The sequence below is a fragment of the Melanerpes formicivorus genome, unplaced genomic scaffold (assembly GCF_026170545.1).
Source record: "Melanerpes formicivorus ecotype bairdi unplaced genomic scaffold, bMelFor1.0.p_v2 SCAF_1, whole genome shotgun sequence".
Taxonomy (NCBI): domain Eukaryota; kingdom Metazoa; phylum Chordata; class Aves; order Piciformes; family Picidae; genus Melanerpes; species Melanerpes formicivorus.
The window spans coordinates 28,948,322-28,974,292 of NW_027142353.1; the positions used below are offsets into that span (position 1 = coordinate 28,948,322).

General features: G+C 45.6%; 1 protein-coding gene across 9 annotated transcripts in view; it reads right to left on the reverse strand.

The window, feature by feature from the left end:
- Positions 1-20,724, reverse strand: part of MAP4K4 (mitogen-activated protein kinase kinase kinase kinase 4) — a 187,406-nt gene extending 166,682 nt beyond the window's left edge. For 4 of the 9 annotated variants that reach the window (XM_068138285.1, XM_068138275.1, XM_068138265.1 and 1 more), the window contains exons 1-2: positions 19,790-20,724; positions 19,302-19,367 (exon numbers count right to left, since the gene is read on the reverse strand). In XM_068138285.1, coding sequence (XP_067994386.1) covers positions 19,302-19,367; positions 19,790-19,846 — 123 coding nt within the window. In that variant the 5' untranslated portion in view covers positions 19,847-20,724. The remainder of the gene's footprint in view (positions 1-19,301; positions 19,368-19,789) is intronic. The other 5 variants (XM_068138330.1, XM_068138294.1, XM_068138304.1 and 2 more) reach the window with 3 other exon arrangements.
- Between the last annotated feature and the right edge of the window lie 5,247 nt (positions 20,725-25,971).

Here is a 25,971-nt window from a genome sequence, read left to right on the forward strand (position 1 = left end):
ACAAGGCCACAGACACCCTTACACACACTTCAACTCATCCACAAGGTGAGAAAAATCTGAATAGGTAACTGAATTTATTTCACCTGTTAAACCTGGCAGGCTGGGGAACTGCGAGTATAAAAAGCCTGGCATGCCCTGTAGCTCCCACCCACTCTGCTCCCAGCGAGGTCAGAAAAAGCAGTTCCTGGGCAGTATGGTCCAAATCAAAGCAGAGGGGCAGGTGGCTCCCACAGGGAAATCATCACCCCTCCAGAGACACATTCAGGGAGAAGTGCAACCAGCAAGCAAAACAGTGACTAAGCTGCAGGCTCCATGCATAGTTACTCCACATTTCAAGCTTCCCCTACCAAATGCTATTATCATCTCAATGAATTAAATGAACCAATTCTTAAGGCCAAGATGCCCACACAGTCTCTGGGGGACAATCGTAGAGGCTAACCCACAGAACCAGAGATGGGCTGTGGTGATGGTCCACATGGAAGCTACAAGCCAACAAGCTGAAGTCAGACCCACAGAGACAAGCTGCTCTCCTCCCTCATTTCCTCCAGCCTCTCTCTACCAGCTGCCTAACACGTACGCCCATGCATACTGCCATTTGGCATTCACAGAACCACTAGGCACCTCCTTATACCTAAAAGACAGGGAAACAAAATTCTTGTGTACTAAATGCTTGTCAGTAAATTGCACTGAGCATCTAGGAGTTGCATCAGATTTTGAAAAGCCAGAAGCACTGCAATGAAGCAGTCAAAGTGGGGTGGCAAGGAGTGATGGTGCTCTCTCAGATGGCACTGCTGGTAAAGCATGCTGCAGAAGGAGAAGATTTTAGAAAAGGCTGTTTAAAGTTAGTAGTAAAATTTAAACCAGTCCTTCTCCATTTAGCTGTCTGACAAAATGCCTTTTTTTACATGCCCCACCCAACCTCAAAATAAGTATCAGCTTATCCAGGTTACTCAGCTCAATACTGTATTTTCCACTTCCCAACCCTAATTAACAGCCACCTCCAGTTTAAAAAGAGAATCCTTAAACTAACAGCTGCATCAGAATCGGCACTGAAATATGCCTTGAGAGCTTCCACTTAAACCCACACTTTGAAAAGTCACGACAGAGTTCATTTTTCTAAGTCTGAAGACAGAAGAAAGTGAAATGTTTTACTAAAATTTGTTCTACTTAGGTGTAAGAAGTTGCCCTCTGGAAACGCATTTCACAGAATCATGCAGAGATACAGCACGAAGCCATCCTCTTTGTAAAAGAGCAAACTGATTTGCAGAGGCTGGGTTTGAGGTTTAAAAGGGCAATTAAGAGATAAGGAGGCATCATAATTTTGTCTTTATATGAATAGTTTCCCAAACCCTGTAAGACACCTGTCCTAAACATCTATCCACATATGGACCAAATTATTTGCTTTGTTTCCACTCTGCACCAACACTTGCATCAAGTATCTCTGAGGGGAAAAATAAAAAGAAAAAAAAACCAACACAATCCCAAACAAAACACAAAAGAGGCTGTATTTCAGCAACAAACACAAACAAGGCAGACTTGAATCACCTAGCACTTAGCTGGGCTGCACCTGGATTGAACAAAAGTCAGAAAATGACAGCAAGGCTTGTAATCAACAAGAAGTGCCTGTTTTGCTCAGGAGGGTAAGACAAGACCTGGTGCAAATCACAAGAAGGTGCAATTCCTTTTTTAACTGATTTTGCAGCAGATTCCACAACGGTTTGGTCTTACAGGCACAGAGCACAGGGTGGGTTTTGAACCTGCACTTTTTTGGAAGAACAGCAATGTGTCCTTGGAGCACTGCACTGTCATCTCTCACTGTCCAACTACCCTTTTGTTATTTCCACACCAGACAAGTCAGTTGTGCCCCATTTCTTCCCTCCTCCTACCAGAGAAAGAAACAAAGGGCATCAGTCTCTAATGGCTCCACACCTAGGGATATGAGGCTTGCTTTATTATATGCTTAATAGAGCACTGAATTACTGATGGTTATTGCCTGGTTTAACTGCTTTCCTTGAAAGAGAAACATGAACAAACAAGCATGTGTCATGAAAAAGCCCCTATCCAGGCAGGAGCTGACAAGAGAAGCAGCATTCAGGGTTTATGACTGTTTATTAGTAGCTTTGCATTCAGACACCATCTGAGGTTGCAGCAAAGACTAATGCAAAGAAATCCTCACCTTGTCCACCATCTCCTCAGGAGGCTTTGTCTAGCCCTGGATTTACTGTCCGAGGTTAGCACACATTAAGTACCCAAGGCTTTAACTATATGGACTTTGCATGTGGCAAGGGCAGCATTCCTTGTCTAGAGAAAGACTTCAAATGCACTTTAGTTAGCATATACAAACCTCACATCCTCAATCCATGCACAGAGATGAGCCATAAAACTCCTCCAACTGCCACTGCTGCCAGCAGGGAACCCCCAAACTTCACAAGATGCCACTTCTGTTTTGTCCAAAAGTCAGGAAGGGAAAAAAAAGATTAAGATCCCCAGTAATGCAAAACCCTTTTGCTTCTCTTTTCTGCTCTGGCTGACAGATGACAACTGTGAGCCCTCTGCCTCCACCCTGCAAACAGACAGCACTGCAAAGCAGGCATGAAGCCTTCATCTTGAACACAGATCAATGACCAATAAAGAGGGAGCTGAAAAGTTTTTCTCCATAGGGAAACAAGTGATAGGAGAGCAACCAACAGGCTCCCTCACTCCCATCTACCCAGTCATTTATTTTTTGTGAAACTTGTAAGGATTTTAGACCCATACCCCAAAGCAAAACACAGCTGAAGTCAGCCCTGAGGTTAAAAAAAAAAAAAGTGTTGAAGACAAGGTAAAATGGATGGAGCCTCCTTTCTTCAGAAAAGTAGTTTAAAAAGAAACCTCCAACAACAAAAAAAAAAACCACATCTGTAGATGCAGAATGCACATGGAGAAACACAATAATGAAATAAACAAACAACCCTTGCTTATCTTGACAGAAATAGAACCAATACCAGAAGTCACAGAGATTTAACCATATCCCTTCCATATGTTACTTTTATACCAAAATCCAAAGAAGCAAATTAAAAAAAATACACAGACAAGCCTAGATGATGACTGTAGAGTCTAGAGAAGGGAGAGCAGCAGGAAGGGACGAGGAAGGGACGAGGAAGAGACGAGGAAGGGACGAGGAAGGGACGAGGAAGGGACGAGGAGAGACAAAACAAACCACAGAAAAGGAGAGAAATCTGCCACCAGTATAAAAAAATGGAGAAGAAAAATAGAACATTTGCTCTATGAGAAAAGATTAAATAATCCATCTACAAAGTTTAAGATATGAGGCAATTCTGAAAAGCAGTTATTTCTAGAAAGAATACTTTTCCTCTCAAGCACGACAAGCAAACACTGTCTCAAACCAATAATGCGCAAGCCTTTGCTAACATGGCTCTAACTCGAAGCTGCAGAACCGGGCTGATACTCAGTTCACCTCCAGTGACTTCAGTCAATGAAGCCTGATCAAGCTACTTGTATCTTTAGAAAAACAACCTAAAATAAAACAACATACACCTGAACACTGCAGAAAAAGGATTACCTCTACCACACTCTTATTCCACCACACTTATTTTTCCCTCAGATGACATTTACACCTCTTAAATTATAAATACACAGGTGGACTGCATAATCCATTGAGGATATTATTCCTGACAGCCTAAGACAGCAAAGACATTAAAAACACCTCCCTCAAAATTTTAAATCATGAAATCACATATTTGTTGAAGAGAAGTTTGGCTTGGGGGTTCACAGGAGTTCTTCTACCATTACGCAGAACGGTTCCTGAAACGAGGTGGTTTTGCTGGCAGCTGTGATTCAGACCCAAGTCCCTAGTCATTTCAGCATGTTGTTTTCACCATCTTTCAAAGCAGTGCATAGTCACTATTAAAAGAAGCCCACGGAATTCAGTGCGGCAGAGGCAAACCCAATCTGCATCTTTCAAAGAAAACTCAAGATATAGCATCTTTGGAACAGCCCTCTCCACATCTTGGGAAGAACAGCACCTCAAGGTCAAGTTATGAATGTGACTCTCTGAGAAACACTCTGCACTACTTCTGTGTGCACAGTGCATAATCTACACAGGAAGAAAAGGAACGGCCTTTGAAGGCAGACAAGCTATTAAATTTTTACTAGGTGAAATGTTTACCCAAATAAATCTAGCCCTTTCCACCCCAGGTTATTATCATAACACATACAGTAACTGACATACAATTAATGGAGCTTTAAACCAAGAGTTCTGGGAAGGAAAATGCATTCCCAACACTTCAGCTAACCTTGACAAGAAGCCAGGTTTTGGCACAGTTCAGGATCACAAGTGGCTTTATGAGACTCCCCATTTATTGGGCACCTCCCACTTTCACAACTAGCACTGGCTCTGAACAGAAGCCATGAGGTAAGGTTCTGCCAAGTCAGCAATATCCACCACCACTGACATAAACCCACGAGCAAAGCTCAGCAGATCAAACTAACACCTCAGAATACCACACACACCCTTTTCAGAAGGTTTTCACATACATGTGCCATGTCACATTAAGCAACAGTTCAAACAATGGCACCCACAAAATAATGTAATCTCCTCCTAAGTATATTGATCCCGCAGGGTGAACAGTTAGCAACAGTAATGCAACATTTTAATACCCAAGGCTAATGGCTTTGTTTCCAAACTCCCAAGGATCTAGAAACTAAATTAGTGCCATCTTGCCAGATTTGAAAGGCTGTTCACATTCCTTTTTCCCATCTTCTCCTATCTTGAGTTACAGAGTCCACATCTACTCAGTCAGTAGATTCTCCAGCAAGTGGAGGTATCTCAAAGACCTGCACAGTTCTATTGTGTAAGCAAGCAATAACTCTCTCCTTGCTGGAATAAAGCAATCACATACCACCCAAGGCATTTCAGCTGCCTGCTTAACCTTCCCTTCTCTTTTCTGCAAGAGGAAAACCTGCTGGTGGGGAGCACAAAAGAAAACGTTACCTTTTCCCATGGGGCAACCTCACTGTAGGTATACAAAACCTATTTCCTTACAACAGCAGCACAGGCTGACTACATGCTTTGTTATCAAAAAGCTAAAAGGTTTAGAGCAGCAGCAACAGAAGAGGACACTCCAAAGTCAAACCCTGATTGCAGTTCTCTCTTCCCTTCCTAAAATCCAATGCAAGCACTCCCACAACATGAGGAGGCACCTCCAAATTCAGGAACTTAGGCAGAAAAAAGTCTGCTCAATAAGTGATTTATTTTTATTCCTAAAGTGGAAAACAGAGAACTCTTCCATTACCTCAGAGGAAACCTAAGGAAAGGTAGCATTAATCAGGACTGATTTATTGCCTCAAGCCATTCACAAAATCATAAACCCAGCAACATACGAGACAAGCTACTCATTCACAAGGGCTGTTTGATCTTAAATACAAATAAAATTAGGTCAATATTAAAGATTTTCATTCCTTGCCATATAAGAGTTCCACAAAGGCTGAGAAAAGCTTTTCCCATCCCTTCTTTTGACACTCAAGTTATTTAGCAAGTAACATTTCTTTCACATGACTTGAAACATTTTCTCCATATTCACTTGTCATCACTCCAGAATTTAACTCTTGGCAAAAACCTTAATACACAAGGGGAGCTGCATCAGGAGGTCTTCATAGTCCCCAAGAACAAGACAGATCAGAGAATTTCATTGCATTTCACATGGGGTAAAAGGAACACCAAAGTGCATCTTTCCTAAAGCTCACATTAAAAAAACCCAACAACAACACACCACCCTTTCAGCAATCAGTTATTTAAAGCATTCCAACAATTTCTGACAGAGGAAATACAGACAGTCTGTGCCATCACTATTAATAGGCTGCCATTCTTCCCCACAAGACCACAGCAAAAGAGCAGGTGAAGGTGACAACTGCAAGGAACCTGAAGGCACACCAGCTCTGCCAAAGCCCCAACCCCTGCTGCACAGAGACACTTCCAAACACACCCCAGGAACAAGCCTGTCAGGTGCGAGGTACAGTGCTGGTGAACAAAGAGCCTGCCATGAACTCAGGGAGGTCTTTACATCTGAGAATTCCTCATAATTGTCAACACTGGGCCTCTTCTCCCTTCTCATGTAACACTACATCATTAACTTCATCTGCCAAAATAACAGTGGACTGCAGGATAAACTAAGGATACAGCATCACCTTGCACTTTTGGTTTAACACACTTGATTGTGTTAAGGTAGCTTTAAAACGTTATTTATCTGTTTTCCAAAGCAACCAAGAGCTCTTATATGCAGCAGAAGGCCCCTGAAGCTATCATCACAATGTGATATCTGCTCATAAATGTCAATATGCCAATTTTAAAAGTATTAACACTGCTGTTTAGTCATGGTAAAATATCCTAATACCTGCCTCGGCACTATTACAGACAATAATACAGTAAAATGTGAGCAATTCAGCTCAGGCCGTTCTGCAAAAGACAGGTGGTGAGGTCTCTGTTTAAATGAAAGACAGTACCCAATGGTTCCACCCCAAGTACAAGTAAAACAAACAGGGGTATCATAAGGCTCACTCCCCAGTGGCCCAAGAACATTTAGCTCCTTCTTCTGGGTGCCATAGCTTCATGCACTTTGGCTTAGTAAGTGTGAAGGCTGATCCCAGCTATCACTAAGGCAAAGAAAGGATCTCCATTGATTAAAGCACAGAACTTTACATCCAGAGATTTGGATTGTACCTCTGTCATATATTTCCTGGGTGGCTGGGAAAAAATTACATCAGTTCATTGCTGTACTTCTCTCTCACACCCTTACACTGAAGTAAAGCACAGTGGATAACTCAGGGGAGAAGCACATAAGAACTCCACTTCCTTCTGCATTTATACAGGAGATCACCACACAATTGATAGTTCAGATTAACAAATGGTATGGAATATGAAACTTCAAGTACTGAAAGGATGTCCACGCTTAACTGCTGAAGGAACATGCAGTATATTGCCTCAAAAAAGCTCAAGTGTTAATTAGAGAAAAGATACTCAGATGTACAACAGTTTGAGATTTTAAAATGGGACTCACAAGACTGAATTCTACAACACTGCTGGAGAAAAAATTATGGGGAAAGATACCTTGCAGAGAAGCATACCTTTGAAAAAACAGCATGAATGTCAGGCACTTAATTACAGCCTTTATCAACAATGAAAGAGTTGAAATATTTCTACAATTTTCTCTTGAAAAACAGTAACCTAGAACAAATGCATTCTCCATAGAAGTATAATTCACCTGCACAGGAAGGACCCCAATGCTTACTGCTGCCTTAAGGCACAGAGAGGAGACACAAGGCATTGACTGCTTTTCACACTTAAGAGTTCTTCTCAACCAGATCACTCAGATGTCCTTCAGAAACAAACCTGTCTAAAGAAGTTTCCAACCTTCACATAAAAGAGCAGATAGAGTAACTGAGGGCATGCACGTTCACCTCGTGGTAAATGCATTGCAAAACCAGGTCTCTTACTTGTGAGTCTTTAGGAAAAAAAGGATGTTTCCTTTCTAGTGATAGGTAAGAGGTTTTACATGTTATTCACTTTCATATGTCCGCTTGTATAGGCATCTTCATTCCTACTATATATTCCACAAAGACAATGGACTGCAGGAGCTATGACACACAGGGCACGCTGTAAGGTCAACCTGTCCAGCCTTAGACACCTAGAAGACATTCATCTTAAGTTTTCATTATAATTAACAGACAAAGACTCAGGTAAAGTGCAATTTATCTCATCCTAGGATAGTTATCTCCAGAGGCCATTCTCCTGACCTATTTCTCTCCATTGTGAGTCCTAGAATACACAGTCCAGATGTAGACAGTGAAAGGACAGTAGGCAGCACCCACCTACCTAAGCACCTTTCAGAAGTACCATTCAAGCCCACTGCAGAGAAACAAGCTGTACATTACTGACCAGACATGCATGTCTGCAACTCTCATTACAAACTGCATTTTTCACCTATCAGGCCATCATAATATAACTGGAGATACACAGCACTATCAGATCTTTAGAGAAGCATAAAAGAAACTCAATTAGGGCTTCCAGTCAGCAAACACCTCATCATTGTATGCAAACACTGCTGCAGCAATTCCCCCCAGTTGCAGCAGCACATGGTCCACGTTAGTTGACCACAGGTCAGGGTCCATCAGTGTTTCAATTTTCTTTATGCACCCCCACCTGCAAGGATTTGTGACTCAGCCACAAGCATTCCCTCTGGACAGTGGACTTCCACTATGAGTACAGTTATTTGTCCTTTTAAATATTCTACTGACTTTTTCTTGTGAAGCACAAAAATGAAGGAAAAACAACAAATTCCAATAATTCTGGGGGGGTCCCAGACTTTAAGATACATAAACCCAAGTATAACATAGTATACTTTACCAAAACACATTAAGGCCCATGGACCTTAAGCTTGTCTTTCCTGAGTTTGAAAACAAAACAATATTATTAAATAGCTGGAAATGTAGGGGGCAAGTTTTGAGACAAGTTTATTTTGGTTTGAGCTTACTGTTTAAATTAGAATCATGAACTCTTGTCCACTGCCATACCCTACAGCTAGGCTCCCAAAATCCTGGGAAGAAGCAATTGAAACTACCAGAGCTTAACTGAAATTGACTGCTGTATTTTTAAGACCTCAAGTATTTTTCAGTTCCAAAAGAAAAAAATCCCTAACAAAGTGGATCAGCTTCAAGGTAAACCAGTGGGAGTAAACTCTTGCCTTGACAGAAAGTTAATAAAACTCAGATTTGGTGAAATTAAATACAGCAAGCTGCTGCCATTCTTTCACCTACTTAAGCAGCATCCTCCCATTTCATCTCTGTCACCCTGGTGAAGCTGCCAGGTGCAGAAACCAGAGCCAAGTCCATATCATGGACTGATACAACATAAAAAGATGGTAACCAAATCATTCAAACCTAAAACTCACCCAATTTTCAGAGCCCTAAAATATCCAGTAAAGCTAAGTTGGAGTTATAAAGACATACAAAAAAGAAAAGCCAAAGATGAGGCAGATGGGTGTTATGAAGGGATGTGCGGACCAGCATTTCTGTGTGTCAGCACCACGAGAAGGAAAGTCTTTGGAGGCAGATAAGGAGCAGAGCAGCACCCATGCCTCAAAAGCAGCAAATGCAGGGTGCCAAGAGGGATCTTTTAGGACTTCCCCATCCAGGGTGGTGGAAGAGCTTTAAGCAAGCTGACCTTCCCAGCAGCCCCAGAGGCAGAAAGTTACTGGGGCACTCAGTGCACACAAGGGCAGGGGCGAAGCAGATGAGTAGCCATGGTGCACCACCAGCAGTCCCAGCAGACACACTACTAATCCCAGCTCACAGTAAACCTTCTCTAGAGGCAGTACTACCTTGCTCCAGGAAGCACAGGTCTACAGCCTATGTGGCTCCTTCAGCTGCCAATACAAACCCATGAGTCACTGTGATCCCTGCACTGAAAGAAGCTCTTATCATCATGCCATGGGACAGCTCCAAAGGGAGGTGACAGAGACATACCAGATAAGCACTACAATACCAGTATAACTGCATCACGTTAGGAGTTTTACCACATTAGCTGTTTTATTACTAGACAGGCTGATCAGGACCTGTTGGCACTTGCAGTGTCCTGTTTGTAGAGCAATAACGACAGCTACAGTGGCAGGGAGCTACAGGGAGGTGCAGCTTTGGTGGGAAAGAAGCATTTTGCCAGTATTAAGAAATTTCCCCAAAAAGACATTACTTGTTCTGGCACACAGTCACAATACAGCTAGGTGGGCTGAAGAAGGTCTCATCAGCCTGGTCCATGCTGAAATCAGCACAAAAACCTGTCAGTAAACCTTCCCCTGGTGTGCATGGGCTCAGAGTTTGACTGGCAAGTGAAACCCAGTGAACTGCTATGGCTAAAAGCTAATCTCTTTCACGAGACTTTTTTTTTTTTAATTACAGATGCTTGTATTTCTGCTGACAATTAAGCTGTCCCTTAGTTTTCCTTGTATTAAGTACTCCCCTGACTCCACACTACATTTTTGTTTCTCACAACTATGAAGAGTCTGCAAATTCATTCTCAACATTTAAGCCAACCTCTTCATCACCCTCTGACTTACTCTGTAAATTCACCTTCAGCAGACTGCTTCTCTCTCCTAAACTCCCCATCTTCTCATAGACTTAGCCCTTCACTTCTCAGTATGATGCAAGATCAAGCAGAAGCTTTGTAAAATTCCTGGGTAGCAGCCCTCAAGAACCGAGGAGTCCAGGCTGGTTGGACCTACTTCAAACAGGAGCTCTTGAAGGCACAGGAACTGACAGTTCCCATGTGCCAAAAGGCGAGCCGGCGGGGAAGGCGACCGGCCTGGATGAGCAAGCAGCTCCTGGAGGACTTAAGGGGAAAAAAGAGGCTGTGTCACCTCTGGAAGGAGGGGAAGGCTTCTCGAGGTATGTTTAAGAAAGCTGTTAGATTATGTAGGAAAAAAATCAGAGAGGCAAAGGCCCAGCTGGAACTGAAGCTGGCCACCTCAGTGAAAGATAATAAAAAGCATTTTTACAAATACATTAACACTAAAAAGAAGGGCAGAAAGAACCTGCACTCCTTATTGGACCTGGAGGGGAACACTGTGACTGGAGACGAGGAAAAGGCTGAGGTCCTGAACACCTTCTTTGCCTCAATGTTTAACAGCAAGGCAGGAGGAGTTCAGGACGAGTGGCCTCCTGAGCTGGGCAACGGGGTCGGGGAGCAGTGTAGTGCCCTGGAAATCCATGAGGAATTAGTTCGGGACCTGCTGAGCCACTGCTGGACTCACAAGTCCATGGGACTGGGTGGGATCCATCCTAGGGAGCTGAGAGAGTTGGCAGATGAGCTGGCCAAGCCACTCTCCATCATTTTCCTCCAGTCCTGGCTCACAGGTGAGGTCCCAGGAGACTGGAAACTGGCCAATGTGGTCCCCATCCACAAGAAGGGTCAGGTGGAGGAACATGGAAATTCCAGGCCAGTCAGCCTGACCTCAGTGCCAGGGAAAGTGATGGAGCAGATTATCCTGGCAGCAATAACTGCACACCTGAAGGATGGCCAAGGGCTCAGGTCCAGCCAGCATGGATTTAGGAGGGGCAGGTCCTGCCTCTCCAACTTGATCTCCTTCTATGATCAGGTGACCCGTCTGGTGGACGTGGGGAGGCCTGTGGATGTGGTCAACCTGGACTTCAGCAAGGCCTTTGACACCGTCCCCCACAGCAAACTGCTGGCTAAGCTGTCAGCTCATGGCTTGGACCCCAACACTGTGCTGGTTAGGAACTGGCTGGAGGGCCGAGCCCAGAGAGTGGTGGTGAATGGTGCCACATCCAGCTGGAGGCCAGTCACCAGGGGCATCCCCCAGGGATCAGTGTTGGGCTCCATCCTCTTTAGTATCTTCACTGATGATCTGGATGAAGGGGTAGAGTCAGTCATCAGGAAATTTGCAGATGACACCAAGTTAGGAGCAGATATTAGTCAGTTAGAGGGTAGAAGGGCTCTGCAGAGGGACCTCAACCAACTGGACAGATGGGCAGAGTCCAATGGGATGGTATTTAACAAGTCCAAGTGCCGGGTGCTGCACTTTGGCTACGGCAACCCCATGCAGAGCTCCAGGCTGGGGTCGGAGTGGCTGGAGAGCTGCCAAACAGAGAGGGACCTGGGGGTGCTGATTGACAGCTGCCTAAACATGAGCCAGCAGTGTGCCCAGGTGGCCAAGAAGGCCAAGGGCATCCTGGCCTGTATTAGTGTGGCCAGCAGGAGCAGGGAAGTCATTGTGCCCCTGTACTCTGCTTTGGTTAGGCCGCACCTTGAGTACTGTGTCCAGTTCTGGGCCCCTCAGTTTAAGAAGGACATCGAAACACTTGAACGTGTCCAAAGAAGGGCAACAAGGCTGGGGAGAGGCCTTGAGCACAAGCCCCATGAGGAGAGGCTGAGGGAGCTGGGATTGTTTAGCCTGGAGAAGAGGAGGCTCAGGGGAGACCTCATAGCCCTCTACAACTACCTGAAAGGTGGTTGTAGCCAGGAAGGGGTTGGCCTCTTCTTCCAGGCAACCAGCACCAGAACAAGGGGACACAGTCTCAAGCTGTGCCAGGGGAAGTTTAGGCTCGAGGTGAGAAGAGAGTTCTTCAGGGAGAGTCATTAGTCACTGGAATGGGCTGCCCAGGGAGGTGGTGGAGTCACCATCCCTGGAGGCGTTCAAGAGGAGATTGGATGTGGCACTTGGTGCCATGGTCTAGTCATGGGTCTGTGGTGACAGGTTGGACTTGATGATCCTCGAGGTCTCTTCCAACCTTGGCAATACTGTGATACTTCTCAGAGGTTTCCCAATAAGTAGCAAATTATAACAAACACCATTGAGGTCAAATTGCAGTTCTTCAGTACATTCACAACAAAATATTCTAATCTGCTACAGGATGGCAAAGCCTAACAAAGGAAGGGATTGCTCTGCCTGCTGGACTGTTGTATCTACAGTTTCTAGTCACTTCTTCAGAAAGCCTCTCTGTCCATTTTCTAGCACTGAAGTAGACACCACAGAAGTCAGGACCACAGAGCCACCCAGGAGGAGATATATCAAGCCTTGCTCAGGACAGGACGGAGGACTACGAATGAGGAATAGGTGAAGGAACCATGAGCTTCACAAAAACATACTGACCATTTGGCAGCACTCTGCAGTTTCCTATCAGTGTCATATTTTGTGCCTCTTTGCAAATGTTTCCCACTGTGCTTGAGGCAGAAAATGCACTTTGGAAGTAATACTGAGATGCAATGCCAAAAGTCTCCAAGCCCTCTACAAAGTTACCCCCAGGTTCCCAAGAAGCATGCACAGTTGTGGGTTTCTTCCTCATCCTTCCCATAGTCACCTGATTTTAGAGTCAACATTATGTTTTCTTGAGCCTGTGCCAAGCTGAGAAACAATTAGGGCCCCATAATGCTACAAACAAAGTATTTTGTAAGAAAATTCTTGTGCAAATCTATGAGATCCCCTCCCAAATCTACCTCTCGTTCAAGCAAGTTGAATTCTTTCCATCAGCTCCAGTGGGAGCTGGACTAGGACCTAAAATAACGCTGCAGATAAGGATCTTACTGCAACTTTTTACAACACTCAAGCTCACATTGTACAAGTCAATGCTACTGAGCTTAAATACCAACATCATCCATAGGCAGGGAAATACTTCTGTCAGAGCCAGAGTGTACAGTCAGAAGTATAAAATGGGGAAAAAAAAAAACAAACCCACTTTCCTTCAAGGAAAAACAGATCTCCAGAAGGCAGGTACACAACTTAGCCTGCTGAAATCACTTTTGCAACAGAAAGGAGCACTTGAAGAGAAGATTACTGGAACATAATGTATATACACAAGTACAGGCTATACCACATCAGTAGTCAGCTAGCCTAGCCCAAAAATTTATACTAAAAAATGTATATGCTGAAGGCAGGGGAATGCAAAGAGTGAACACCTTTTGTAATGCTGGATTCCCTTTGGGGACATTCTGCTACATCATCTCTTAGGGTGGAAAGCATGGACCTGCCATCATCACAGAGACCAGAAAAAAAAGCATTTCTGCACATTACCACCAAGGTTCTGGTGCCTTGAAGTTGACAACGTGTAACCAAAATTTCCATTATCAGCAGAGAGCAAAAACAAAGCAAGGAAATGAAAGGTGTATGTTCCAGTTTTTCTGCCCTTCTTTCTTGAAATATCCCTAAACTAATAAAGATACCTATCCCAGGATTTATAAATAACGCTCACCTTCCCCATGCCTGAAGCAAGCTGCAGAGACCTTCCTGGGGAAAACCACTGATTTCCACAATGCTGCAAAAATGGCCCCTACCATTGCCAAGAGGCAAAGGGTGCATACAGACAAAGAACTAGAAGAGACCATGAGACTATTTCAACCAAGAATTTTATCCACATCACTTAAGAATCTTCCTACTGAAATAAAAATTCCTAGGAGTCAGCATAAGAGGCTATGCTGTATTTAGTTACATCTATCACCTCGAAGCCCTGTACACATCCAGCTCCCAGAATATTGGGCCCTCTTGTAATTACTCCAGGAATAAGGAGTCCCTGCCCAAGAGCCTGCAATTTGATTTAAGATGCCAAAAAAAAAGATGTTTTGACAAACAGACAGATGGACTGGGGGAGGAAGAATAAGAGGGACATGTGGTTACCCACAATTGGCAGGTTGCTTTTTTCCTTCTTTTTTTTTTTTTAATAAAAATAAATATCTGTAATCCCCACTGGCCACCTGCCTAGCTTTTGTATCTTTAATTAAGAAGGATTTGGGTGAGGGAGAAATGGTCTCAAGTTCAGCCAGTTTGAGGGAGGACACGGGGGGCAAACATCTAGCTGCAGGACCTACAGAAATTACAGTATTCCAGCCATGGCCTGGTCCTTCCCAATTTCTCCAAGAGCAACTCTCCCTTTGCAACACAATTCACAAAAAATCAGAAAAGGAAGGGAAAAAGGGCAGTTCATACTTAAGAGAGATGGTCTGGACCAGTTCCTGGAGCTAGTGACCTCACTGATCCTCAGTACAGTCTGTCTTTATAGCGCTAAGACTGGAATTGTATTCATGTTTAACAAAATCATTTGAATCCACAATGATGTTCCTTTAGCACTGAGAGAAGGGGCGGGGGGGGGGGGGGCAGGGAGGAGGAGGTGGAAATTCAAGTGAGTTAGTAGAGAATACCAAGCACTGTCGTCTCTTCCTAACCCACAACACAGTCACCTTGTAAGACAGAAAGTCCATTAAGACAAAAATAGAGTATCCTTAGCGTGGGAAAACATTTAACTAAGTTTTAATTTATTTTCAAATCAGCATTTAAACGATCACATCTTACATCATTTCCTTTTATGAGCCAGCAGTTAGACAATACACATCATTTACATGCTGTTTTGGAAGGCTGCAACATAAATCAACAACAGAAGCCTTCACTATGAATTAACTATTACAAGGCTTTTAGAAAGCTACACCAGCCTGTGTTGAGGGCAATTAGGAGTATCATTCCTACTTCTCATCTTTCTGGTGCACTCCTGTTATGCCTCAGAACTCATACAAAAACAATCTTCCCCCCAGCCATTGCTGCTACAAGAAAATTATGATGGCTATCTGTGAGACTTAACAACAGAACACTCACAACAGCTATTTTAAAGTGTTAGCTGTCTTTGAGAACACATGCACACACGCCACCCCCACCCACCCCCCAAAAAAGGTGACTAACATGGTTCAGTTTCAATAGCACATTTAACTTTATGCTTCTATGAACAATTGGATGGTAGAGATTTTAAAATTTGTAAAATATTAACCAATGCCTTTATTTCACAGGTCACTTTTACATTAGAAAAAGAAGGGAAGCAAACACCATGTCCAAATCTTATCTCGAGGTAAATGTCAGGAGGGTTTTCGTTTTGTGCAAGGCAAGCTTCGAATTATGCTTTATCACGGGATGTGAAAAACTAAAATATAACTGCAGCAACGCTAAAAACGCTTCACTATTATTTGCAAAAGATCAAGAAAAAAGTCCTTAAGGCAGCTAATCATTTGGTAGGCGGGCTACAAGCTCCAGTCACACCACACTCTGATGACGTGGGACTGAAGTTCAGGAGGAGACTGAAGGCAAAGCCATACCAGACAACAGAGCAGCATACACAAAAAGCACAATTAAGGACTAACGCCATTTTTCTGATGAATTCTGTGCCATTCACATAAGCGCCTGCTTGCACCGCACTAATTAAAAGTTGCTTAGTTGCTCTGTTGCTTAAAAGTGGGCTTAGGGGCACTGAGCCCTACACAGAGGTGTGCCCCTGCACACTCTGCCTGCTGCAAGCAGGGCACAGCAGGCTGGGTGCTGCTCTGGACAAGCCTGTACATGCCTCTCAGCTCCCATCAGCTGATGCCAACCTGTTGAAGGGAGATTTCTTTCTGAAAACTCCAGCAGAGGCACAGAGCTCCTTAAAAGTATTAAACTACACACTCAGGGATTCTGCAGCCAGTCATTTCTACATCAGCAAGGTGGGAAATCTGCTCACCGTACAGTGCAACGTTTAACCCCTTGCATTCTAACTTACAAGCAATGCAATTTGCACAAGCTTCCTTCCATGCCATTATTCACAAATTCTCAGATTCTGAACTACCTACAAACCGGCAAACAACTTCCTGGCCAGCCCTTCATTTCTCAGCATTTCAGATGTGCAGCAGAAAACCTCTGCTTTGCCCTGGGTTGAATAAGCCATTCCCACCACTCCCCTTTTTCCTACGCTGGACAAAGGCTTCCCCAGACAGCCCGTCTCCTTTAGGCACCCAGTCCTGGGGAAGCTCAAGATCATCCTCTCCCCCAATTCAACGCTGTGTAACAAGCTCCTCTTGAGACACAAGGCTCACACACACAGGAATGGTGTAAGCAAGGTTATGAAGATGAAAACAACGGAAACTCCACAACCTTTACAACCTTTAAGTGGAGCAACTGATAACTTCAGTATTTGTAACGTCACCACCAGGTCTCAGGCCCACAGTACACACCACATAAGCCAACGGCATAAAATCCCAGGAGGATCCACACTGCTCTGTGACAAAGAGTAACTGGCCTTTAGGTGCCAGACAACCAAGACAAGCTCTCGTATCTCATGCACATATATATATATGCATACAGCTGTATGTAGCTAAACAAATAGTTAAAATAGACCTAGCTATAGAAACGCCACGAACTAGACAGATCGGAGCTATTTCCAGCTAGCTCAGCTAAGGCAAAGAGGAGAAAAACGGGACTGGTTTCTGCTTGTCAACAGGTCGGCACAGGCCCCTTTCCACCACCGCTGGAAAGCAGACTCCCCAACAAGGCAAACGACCTTCGGTCTCATCGCTGGGGTGTATGAGCTAGACAAAGAGATAACGTCATGCCCTCTCCCGCTCTCTCAGTCCTCCCCGCAGTGGCAGGTAGCCAGCCAATCCCGCTCCCCGGCCCGGGTGACATCATCGCCGATGCCGACACACAAATGTGGAAGTGCATTTAACTAGCAGTGCCCCAGAGATCTTGGTGCACACCTCCTCAAAGACAGCCTACCCCCCGCCACTCCCTTAGGATGACAGACCAGCTAAAAGGGAAATAAAACTAGCTGGGAAGAGGGACTTCGAGGAAAGCTTGCTGGGTAGGAAAAAAGCAGAAGGCAACAAGCAAGCACAGCGTGACCACGTTTTTCCCTCAGTTACGCAGTTCCTCCAAAAGCCCTCAAAACGTACACACACAGTTTCACCTTTGGATGTCACTGGAGCATTTTTCCTAACAAAAGCGTGGCTGAGAAAAGTTAAATACTATTGCACTGCTATTGTAAGGGGTTGTTTTTTACATAACTGTATTCTGTTAAGAAGAAAGCCAAGGTGCAATCATAGCAATTCTGGTTGGTTGGTTGGTATTTCTTGTTTACATACAACCCTGTTGGATGTCCAAATTTTAAGGCCATGTAACACAAATGTGGACAAATGCCTAAGAAATAGCAGTGCTAATCCAAACTTAAACACTACTACCATCTGACATGCTCTATACCAAAGAAGAATGATCTATTTGCTTTAGCCCATGCACCCAAACCACCATGCCTTCAGCTACCAGGCAAGAGGAAGCACTGCAACGACTAAGAGTGAGGACAGCCATGGGAAACCTCATCGAACACACAGTAAAACTAGTGCCCTGACAGAGACTGCTTCTCTCCCTGTTACCAGAGTGACACCAATGCCCTTAGATCTCAGATGTTCATCTGCTCTTCCAAGTCAATAAATGCAAGTGCTGATTTAATGTCTAACTCTGGGAGAGTTCTAGCACACTTAAGGAAAATTAAATTTTAAATTTCTATTGTCAAGACTGCTAAACGATGGAGGACTTAATAAACAAAGTCAAAGCATTAACAAGTAAGCAAAGAAACAACACATCAAATTGAAATTCTCACGTTAATTATTGCAAGTCACACATTCATGCCAGAATTTTTTAGTTTGTTTTTAAGAAGGGTTCAGGTGATGCAACCTCTAGGAACAGAAGGATTACAGAAAAAAAGGTGTCATTTAACTTGTCAGGAAAAAAAAATGGTCACAGTGCTGTCAAAATGCAGCTTCTCACTCATCTCATCTCTCCTCCAGCCACATCCTTTTTTCCAGCTCTCTGCCAACAGCAGCAGCCTGGTTATCCCACTTCTGGTCTTCAAGTGAAACTCGCAGGCAGTGCAGACAGAATACTTTTCCATCATGAAGGCTGAGGTTCACGCCCTCAAAACAAACTAACTGTGTTTCATTTGCAGAAGAGACACGAAAGTGCTTTATTTAGATACTAGATCTGCAAGCATCAGTATCTTCCCATCAGGGAATTATACTGCTTTGTTTATAAGCAAAAAATAAAAAACCAAAACCCCAAGCAGCTAGGCATACTTGGGTTACTTTCATTTATCCCTCCCTCTCTCTGCAAATGTACATTGCATTTCCACACAATACAAATCTTGAGCCTTCCATCCTTAGCCAAGTATTGAGACTGTGTGAATAATTAGTCATCCTGGTATCAAGCACTCAGTGCAAAGTCATGCAATCTCGAGATTTGTTTGTTCCACTGACTGCACAATGGGGGGACTGGGGGGGAACCCAGTAAGCTAGTTTCACACCCACATGGGCACCCTCCAGTTTCTACTTTTTAAAGTCATATACTTGTCAAACAGGTTATACTGGGAATTCTTATTTTCATGAAATAACCTTCCCTGCTTCGATCGCTTATTGTTGTCAGTCTGCTTCCCCCCCATCACTGCACAGAACAGCGGGATCGGATACAGCACCACTCAACCCCGACTCAGCAGCTTCAACACTTTGAAGGTCTTCCAACAAGGAAACCTGGTGACAAATTTTAATGAAGGCAAATGCCTTTGTCTAAAGTCACTGCAGCAGCAGTAACTTTTATAAGCAGCAATCCTGAATAAGCCCACGGACCTATTTGCACAGCCCGAGCATGCTCTGACAGTGTCCACTCTGGTCATTTCTCTGGAGCACGGAGAAGGGGAATAAGGCAAATAACGGTCTATTTCATTATTTCAGGATGAGTACTTGGTAGAGTAATTTGTACCCCTCTGGAAAAGCACAAGACAGGAGGCTGACAAACTTGTCACGGGCAGCAACGATGACAAGGACAACATTTTTGTCGTCCCTAACTGTTCTGCTTGCCACAGCGGGTGGCTGGTGTCAGTCGTGTGCTCAGCCCGGTAAAATCCCCGGGTACTCTCTAGTAAAAATGGTAATAATTAAAAGGAGAAGAAATTCTGCCACAAACCTTGTAGACTTGCCCGTACGTGCCATTGCCAACCACTTCCACCAGCTCAAAAATCCCAGCGGGGTCCTATGACACAGAGAAGGGGCAGAGAGGGCAGGGGAGGGGGGAAAGCGGGGGAGAAGAGAAGTGGGGTTACGTTTTTGTCAGGCGATGGCTGCTGGCAGAGCCCTGCGAGCGAGCCCGGCTGCTGGCGGCGTGCAGCTGTTGCGCCCTGTTTTTCCACGCACATGCCAATACATGCAAACAAAGGAAAAGCAGCCCAGAGCCGCGCTCCCCGCGCCCGCCCCCGCGGGGCTCCCCCCACTCGGCCGCGGGCCTCCCGTGCACCGGCACCGACTCCGGCTCCGGCTCCTGCCCGGCCCGGCCGCTCCCATCCCCGCCAGCCCGGCGGCCACGGCAGCCCCGGCAAGGGGCACGCTGGCCCCCGCCCCACCGGCCCCAGGGGATGCGCCCGCCCCGCCGGCCCGGCCCCCCGCCCTGGCACTCACCCGCAAGGAGGAAAGGTCGATATCCACAAGACTTTTTGCAGGAGAATCGTTCGCCATTTTCCCGACTCTTCTTTTTTGTCCTTTTTATTATTTTTTTTTCTTCGCTGTTAAATAATAGAGAGGCCGCACTCCGCCTCGCTCTCCGAAGCAGCTGTGAATTGCGCGGAGCTCCTCTCCTCCCTTCCGCCTTTCCCTTCTTCACTCCAGCCCCGCCGGGTTGAAACTCTTCAGCATTGGGAGGGGTTGGCGGGGGGGTTGATGGATAGATAGATGGATGGTGGGAGGAGGAGGGGGAGAGGGAGGTGAAGGAAAGAGGGAGGAAGGAAGGAAGGAATGAAGGAGAGGGGGTGCTGCGGTCCGTCCGCCTTCCCGAGGTGCAGTGAAGGGCTGGATCCCCCCGAGGCAGGCGGCGGTGCCCTGGCCGGCCGATCGGTGGGTGGGTGGGTCGGTGGGTGCCCGCGCGTCCCCGGCGGCAGCAGGCTCACACCATGTCGCGGCGGCGGCAGGAACGGCGCCGGGGCCGGCAGCGTCTGGCAGCCTCGCGGTGTGCCCCACGCCCGGGCATGGCACAGCACGGTTCGGCCCGGCCCGGCCCGGCCGGCGGTGGAGCGGCGCTCAAGCCGGGAACCGGCAGCGGCAGCCGCGGCCCCACTCTCGCATGGGAGGCTCACGCCCAGCGCCGCGGCGGAGCCCCCGCCGCCTCCGAGTCCTTTCCGCGGCGCTGCCCTCGCATGAAACGGCGCCAGGCACCGGTGGGCAAGGACTGCGCGTCCCGGCGGCGGCGGGGCACGGGAGCGGGGCTGGAGCAGGGTGCTGCTAGCCAGACAAAGATAGCCAGGGAGGAGGAGGAGGAGGAGAAGGAGGAGGAGGAAAAGGAGGAGGAGGAGAAAGGGGATACAAAATACAGTGCGAGAGGGGAGAGACAGAAAACAGCTCCCCCTTCCCTTCTCCAACAGGAAAAACCGGCGGAAACGCGCCCGCACCAAAGCACTGCTGGGTAAACTCGTGGGGAGAGAAAGAGAGAGGAAGGACGAGGAGGGGAGCGGCCGGGCCCCGGCAGGCGTACTCGCCTCACCGCCGCCGCCGCCCAGCAACAATCCTGACGGGGCTAGGAGGAGCCCGATCGGCCTGCGAACAATGCGCGGGCCTGGCCGGAGGGGAGGCCCACGCGTGTTCACGGCAGGGCCGCAGAGCTAAGCGGGTGGATGGGGCGCCCTCTGAAGCGCTGCCCGGACGACTTCTTTGGGCAGCGCACCTAGCCTGCCTGTGCCCCGCGGCGTGGGCAAGGAAGGGGTCCGTGTTCGGGGCTGCCAGCCGCCCTACGGGCACTTTTTACAGGGTCGGTGTTAAGACCAACGCGAAGAGTTTTGCAACGCGTGTACTGGAAATAATAGCAACGGCACGTAGTGGTGATTTGCACTACTCCACTGCCCGTGGCATAGGTGCTGGTGATATTTTCGGTGCCTGTCCAAGGTGAAGTGACCAGCAAAATCTCTATTTTCCATTTCCTCGCCTCCACCCAGGCCCACAGGAAAAATATTCCTGCCCCAGCAGAGACTTCTGCAGAAACACAAATCCTAGTCTTCAAGAAACAGATCTAGCACTCATAAAATGGCATTTTGACCCATTATTCACTGACAGAACTGCCCTGTTCCCATCCTGAAGCATCCTCCAGCAGAATCTGAATGACACAAAAACCCCATAAACCTCTCTTGAGCTAGTGACATCAGGCTGTTGCACACAGGTGTAAACCTTGGCAGGATTTGTCTCTCATTGAAGTTCTTTATCACACCGATATGGCAAAAATGTTACCTGCTTGCAAGAGGTCGGGCTATGTTTCCTGTGGGAACCAAGGTTTTCCTGTCTCTTCTACTTTAACCACAAAATTACATATACATAGCTATAAGTATCACAGAAACATACTTTTAAAACAAAGCAAACCTGTTGAGCAGAAAGTGTAAGGATAAATTACCATAACAGTTTAATGGTGTACTTCATTTTCACTTTAAGTGTAGTTACAAAGAAAGGAAACATGGGCCTGGACCAGGGCAACTGTTTTGCTCCGTGCAGGAATCTATAGTTTTAAGTAGGCAAATTATTTCAAATGGGCTCAGTGCAAGGTCCATCTGAGTGCATGTTCAAGGTAGTAGGATCATGTCTAGAGATGCAATTAGTTTTGAGAAGTGGATTTCCAGAAAGATTATTGTTTGAGTTACATTACACAGCTTATTTCAGCATTTTGATGCGTAAAGGCAGCTTTCATGGGTCAAACCTATTGCTCATCTTGCACAGCATCCTATCTCCAGATGTAGCCAAGGGTAAATGCTGAGGGAAGAGCACAGGGGAACTTTAACCATCCAGTGATATTTCCATGGCACATCCTTCCAGCAGCTCGGAGAGCTTTTCAGCAGTGTTTGGTGTTACCACATTCATAGTCTCTGGTGACTTTTTTTCCTTGCTTCGATCACCTGTTTACTTTGTGTATAAGTACATGTTTCTGACTTTTAGTGTCCTCTGGCAACAAGTTCCAAACACGAACTATCTACTTGTTATGTGGGCACCACCTTTGTTCATTGGCTTTGAACCAGCATCTGCTAGATTCCAAGAACCCCTGCTGGTTCTTGTGTTGGAAGAGACAACAATCATTTCCTATTCACTTTCTCCAGTACATTTTTTTTTCTAGACTTTTTTTTTTAATTCCCCCCTCAGGTTTTACCAGCTAGCAAGTTCTGGAATTTTTAGTAAAAAACAAGTGGAAAGCCATTCTGTGCTTGCCCTTAATCAAACCATTACTATTTCTAATGTCTTCTTTTTTTAAGAAAGAGGAATGTATTTCCATATTGTGTTGATGCCATCCCAGTGACATTCCAGTTTTCAGTTCTTTTACACTCTTACACTTTTACCACTGTTGTTAAGCATGAAAATGACATTTCTGTGGAACATGTCTGTTGTATCTCCACATTCCCTTTTCACAGTGGCAATACTACCTCAGAGATTTGCTGTGTGCTTCTGGATGCTGCAAATATTTCCAAGACCAAACTCTGAACTACAAGTTTTGCAAACCCAGTATGGAACACTTTTCTTGTGCCCCCCAAAAATACAGTCTGAGTTCTTTAGAGCTGAGGATCTGAGCCCAAATACGCATTTTCACCATTATAGCACTGATGTGTCCATGCCACCATAATGTCCATGTTCTGCTGTGAGCTTATATTTTATTACAGTGGGTTTTGTTCTTCATTTTGCTTTAGTATCACAACAGAAAACTGCTAAAGAGCAGAAGTGTTAGCAACAGTATTGTGAATCCTTGAACTTTGGAGGGGGGATGGGGAGGGGAAGAGTGGAATAGCTTTCATAAAGCAATAAATGCCACAGGAAAACTCTCTGCTAGTTCCCAGGGTGAAGCACCATACCACCTCACCTTCCTTTTCCTTCCTACACAAATGAAGGGATGAAAAGGTTGCCTTCTTGAGGAAGAAGTCTCTCTGGCTGTGGCCAAAACCACACTGTTCACATACTCTTCATCAGCACGACGTACTTACCCAGTTTGGAAAGTCTAAAGGTTAAATGAGCAAACCTAAAACCACTGCAAAGAAGTGGTTCATTCGCAGAATGAAACCAACTCCTCTGAAGGAGACAGTGAGACAGCCATTGAAAATCCTCATGCAGATGAAATGCAAGGAAAGGTAATTCCTGCCCTGTGTGGATGGTCACCCTACACACAGAGCAGTAAATGGCTTTGTCTCCTAGTCACAAACTAAGTAGAAGCATAAAAAAATCTGTGTCAGCTCCATCTGTTCAGGAACAAAGAAATGCTGTGTCCAGCAGGAGTAGGGAGGTGATTGTCCCCTTGAACTCAGCTCTGATGAAGCCACACTTCGAGTATTATGTCCAGTTTGGGGTACCTCAATACAAGTTCCTTGTGTCAGTTAGTGTAAATGTTCATACAGCTGTTTAGTTAGCCAGGACCCATAGCAAAGCTAGCCCTGGAAAGGAAAACAATTTGTTACTATTGATCAGTTCCCTGGGCTGGTTCATCACGTTGCTGCTTGAGTGGTTGTGTTGACAAGAGGGAGTGGGACAGAGACTACATGCAGGAAAGTAACCATAGCAGTGCCTCTTGGTGGTAGCTGTGGCTTAAGCCAATTGCAACTCTCAGTGGACCCACAGGGGTAAAACTAGAGAAACTTCCTTACTTACTGGAAGAGGCACTGTGGGAGTAATAGGAACCCAACATTTATGTTCTAGCCACAAAAGAAATTCCTTTCCCTCTATTTTTTTTCCTAGTTCTTTGAAATTGTCTTTGTTTTATTCTTTTCCGCATTTGATATTCTGGGGCCCTAATCACTGACCAGAGATGCAGAGGTCATCAACTGCACTAACTTTTTAAGAGCTTAATCATCAACTGTATTCACGGAGATGAGTAAAGAGACAGGAAGTTCTGAGTTTTTATTTTGTTGCTGCTACTGATTCATCCTGTAGCCTTGGGGCATCTCATTTCCTGCCTCCACTCCTGTTCCCTCTGTGGAAAATGGGAGTGATTTTGACCTACTTGATAATGGGAAGTGTTAGACATGTGCCCTGTTGTACTGTCTAGGGAAATGGTTCTTGCCTTGGCCAAGTCCACGAGGGAGGCTCAGGCTAGGGTGAAGGAATATCCGAGAGCAGAATAGTGAGTGAAGTGGACTGAGGCTTTGCACAATCCAGCTGTCCTGCTGCAAGTGGGCTTCTATGACCAGAGAGACTGGGAGGCTTTGAAGTCTCCTGCTTTCCTCGTGCTGGGATGTTCTCCTCATGCTAGTGATTACAGCACATACTGGGAGCAGATTGTATATGGAAGGATGCCACAGGATAGCCTTCCTCCACCACTATCTCACATCTCCATGTGAGGGCTGTTCTATGTGAGCTCTGCTGGCACACCCAGATTCAGATGCAGATATGCTGCCTCTGAATGTTGCACAGGTGGACGCATTCCTGCAGTTCTTCCCCCTGCCCCAGGATACTGCACTGCCCCTTGAGCCAATGGGTTGCCCTCATCCTGACATGCAGGCAAGGCTCAGCCATATAGTTGGAGTCAAGCACAGGGAAGCACACATAGGTGTTGCTGTAGGTGATGCCAATTTACACATGGACCAAAAGGAACAACTTTGTATCACCTGTATGCTTTGAGACCATCACTGCCCACCCCCTGGCTTCCTCAGCATATTGGGGATTTGATTGAAAGGACTCCTGAAACACAAGGGCTGCCTAAATATAGCAATCCTGCTAGCACGGGAAGAGTGGCAGAGAGAGGCAGAATAACAGGAAGGCACAGTACTGTTAGCACTTCAGAGATGCCCACCTTTCCCCATCCCTTCTCAGGCTATGCATTTGTGATGTTCTTTCAGCTCTAACAGTGCAGCTCCCCTGTATTGTGGTGGTAAGTGGACTGGTGTTAGTAAAAAAGAAAACATCTTTTTTCTTTATTTTTTTGCAGGTTTTGCTTTACATCTTACTAACACACTGCTTTGAAGGAGTGATGTGCAGTAATAGGAAAGAAGACATTCAAGTTACTACTGCACAGAGATCCAGATGGCATGAAACTATGTCCTAAAAGTTGTTTCGGGGTGAAAGAGTTACCTCAAATAGCATTGTGGTATAGCCTAGAAAGACAAGTTAACCTTAGTCCTGGAGTAACTAATATTGCACCCGTGCAGTATTGGAGCAGCCAACAATTCTAACTTAATCCAGGTCCCAAATGAATGTATGACATTGTTCTTATGAAAATAACATAATATGGTGTTTATATAGTTTTTACACTGCTATGTTTTATGTGGTGAAGAAAGATGGTACCTACTCTTTCTAAAGCCATAGGACATGAGAAGCTCATAGCTGACATGGTATGAAGTTTGCAGGGACAATGCACTCAAAAGAGAAATCTGTGAAAATATCCAAACCAGCAATTTCCATCACCTAGCTGGGACATTTTGAACCTGGTTGTGAATGTGCTCTCACAGGATTTACTTCCTGTGAGCCTCCCCAAGGAAGCTGCTCTCATCCCTAGAACACAACAGGACAAAAGGGATGATTTCAGGTTGCCACAGTCTTTTTTTGACTCCACATCCCTAACTGACCTTCCCAGACTGAATTTGCAGCACAGACCAGTATCTCACACTTTACATCAGACTGGGAATTGTCAATTCTAC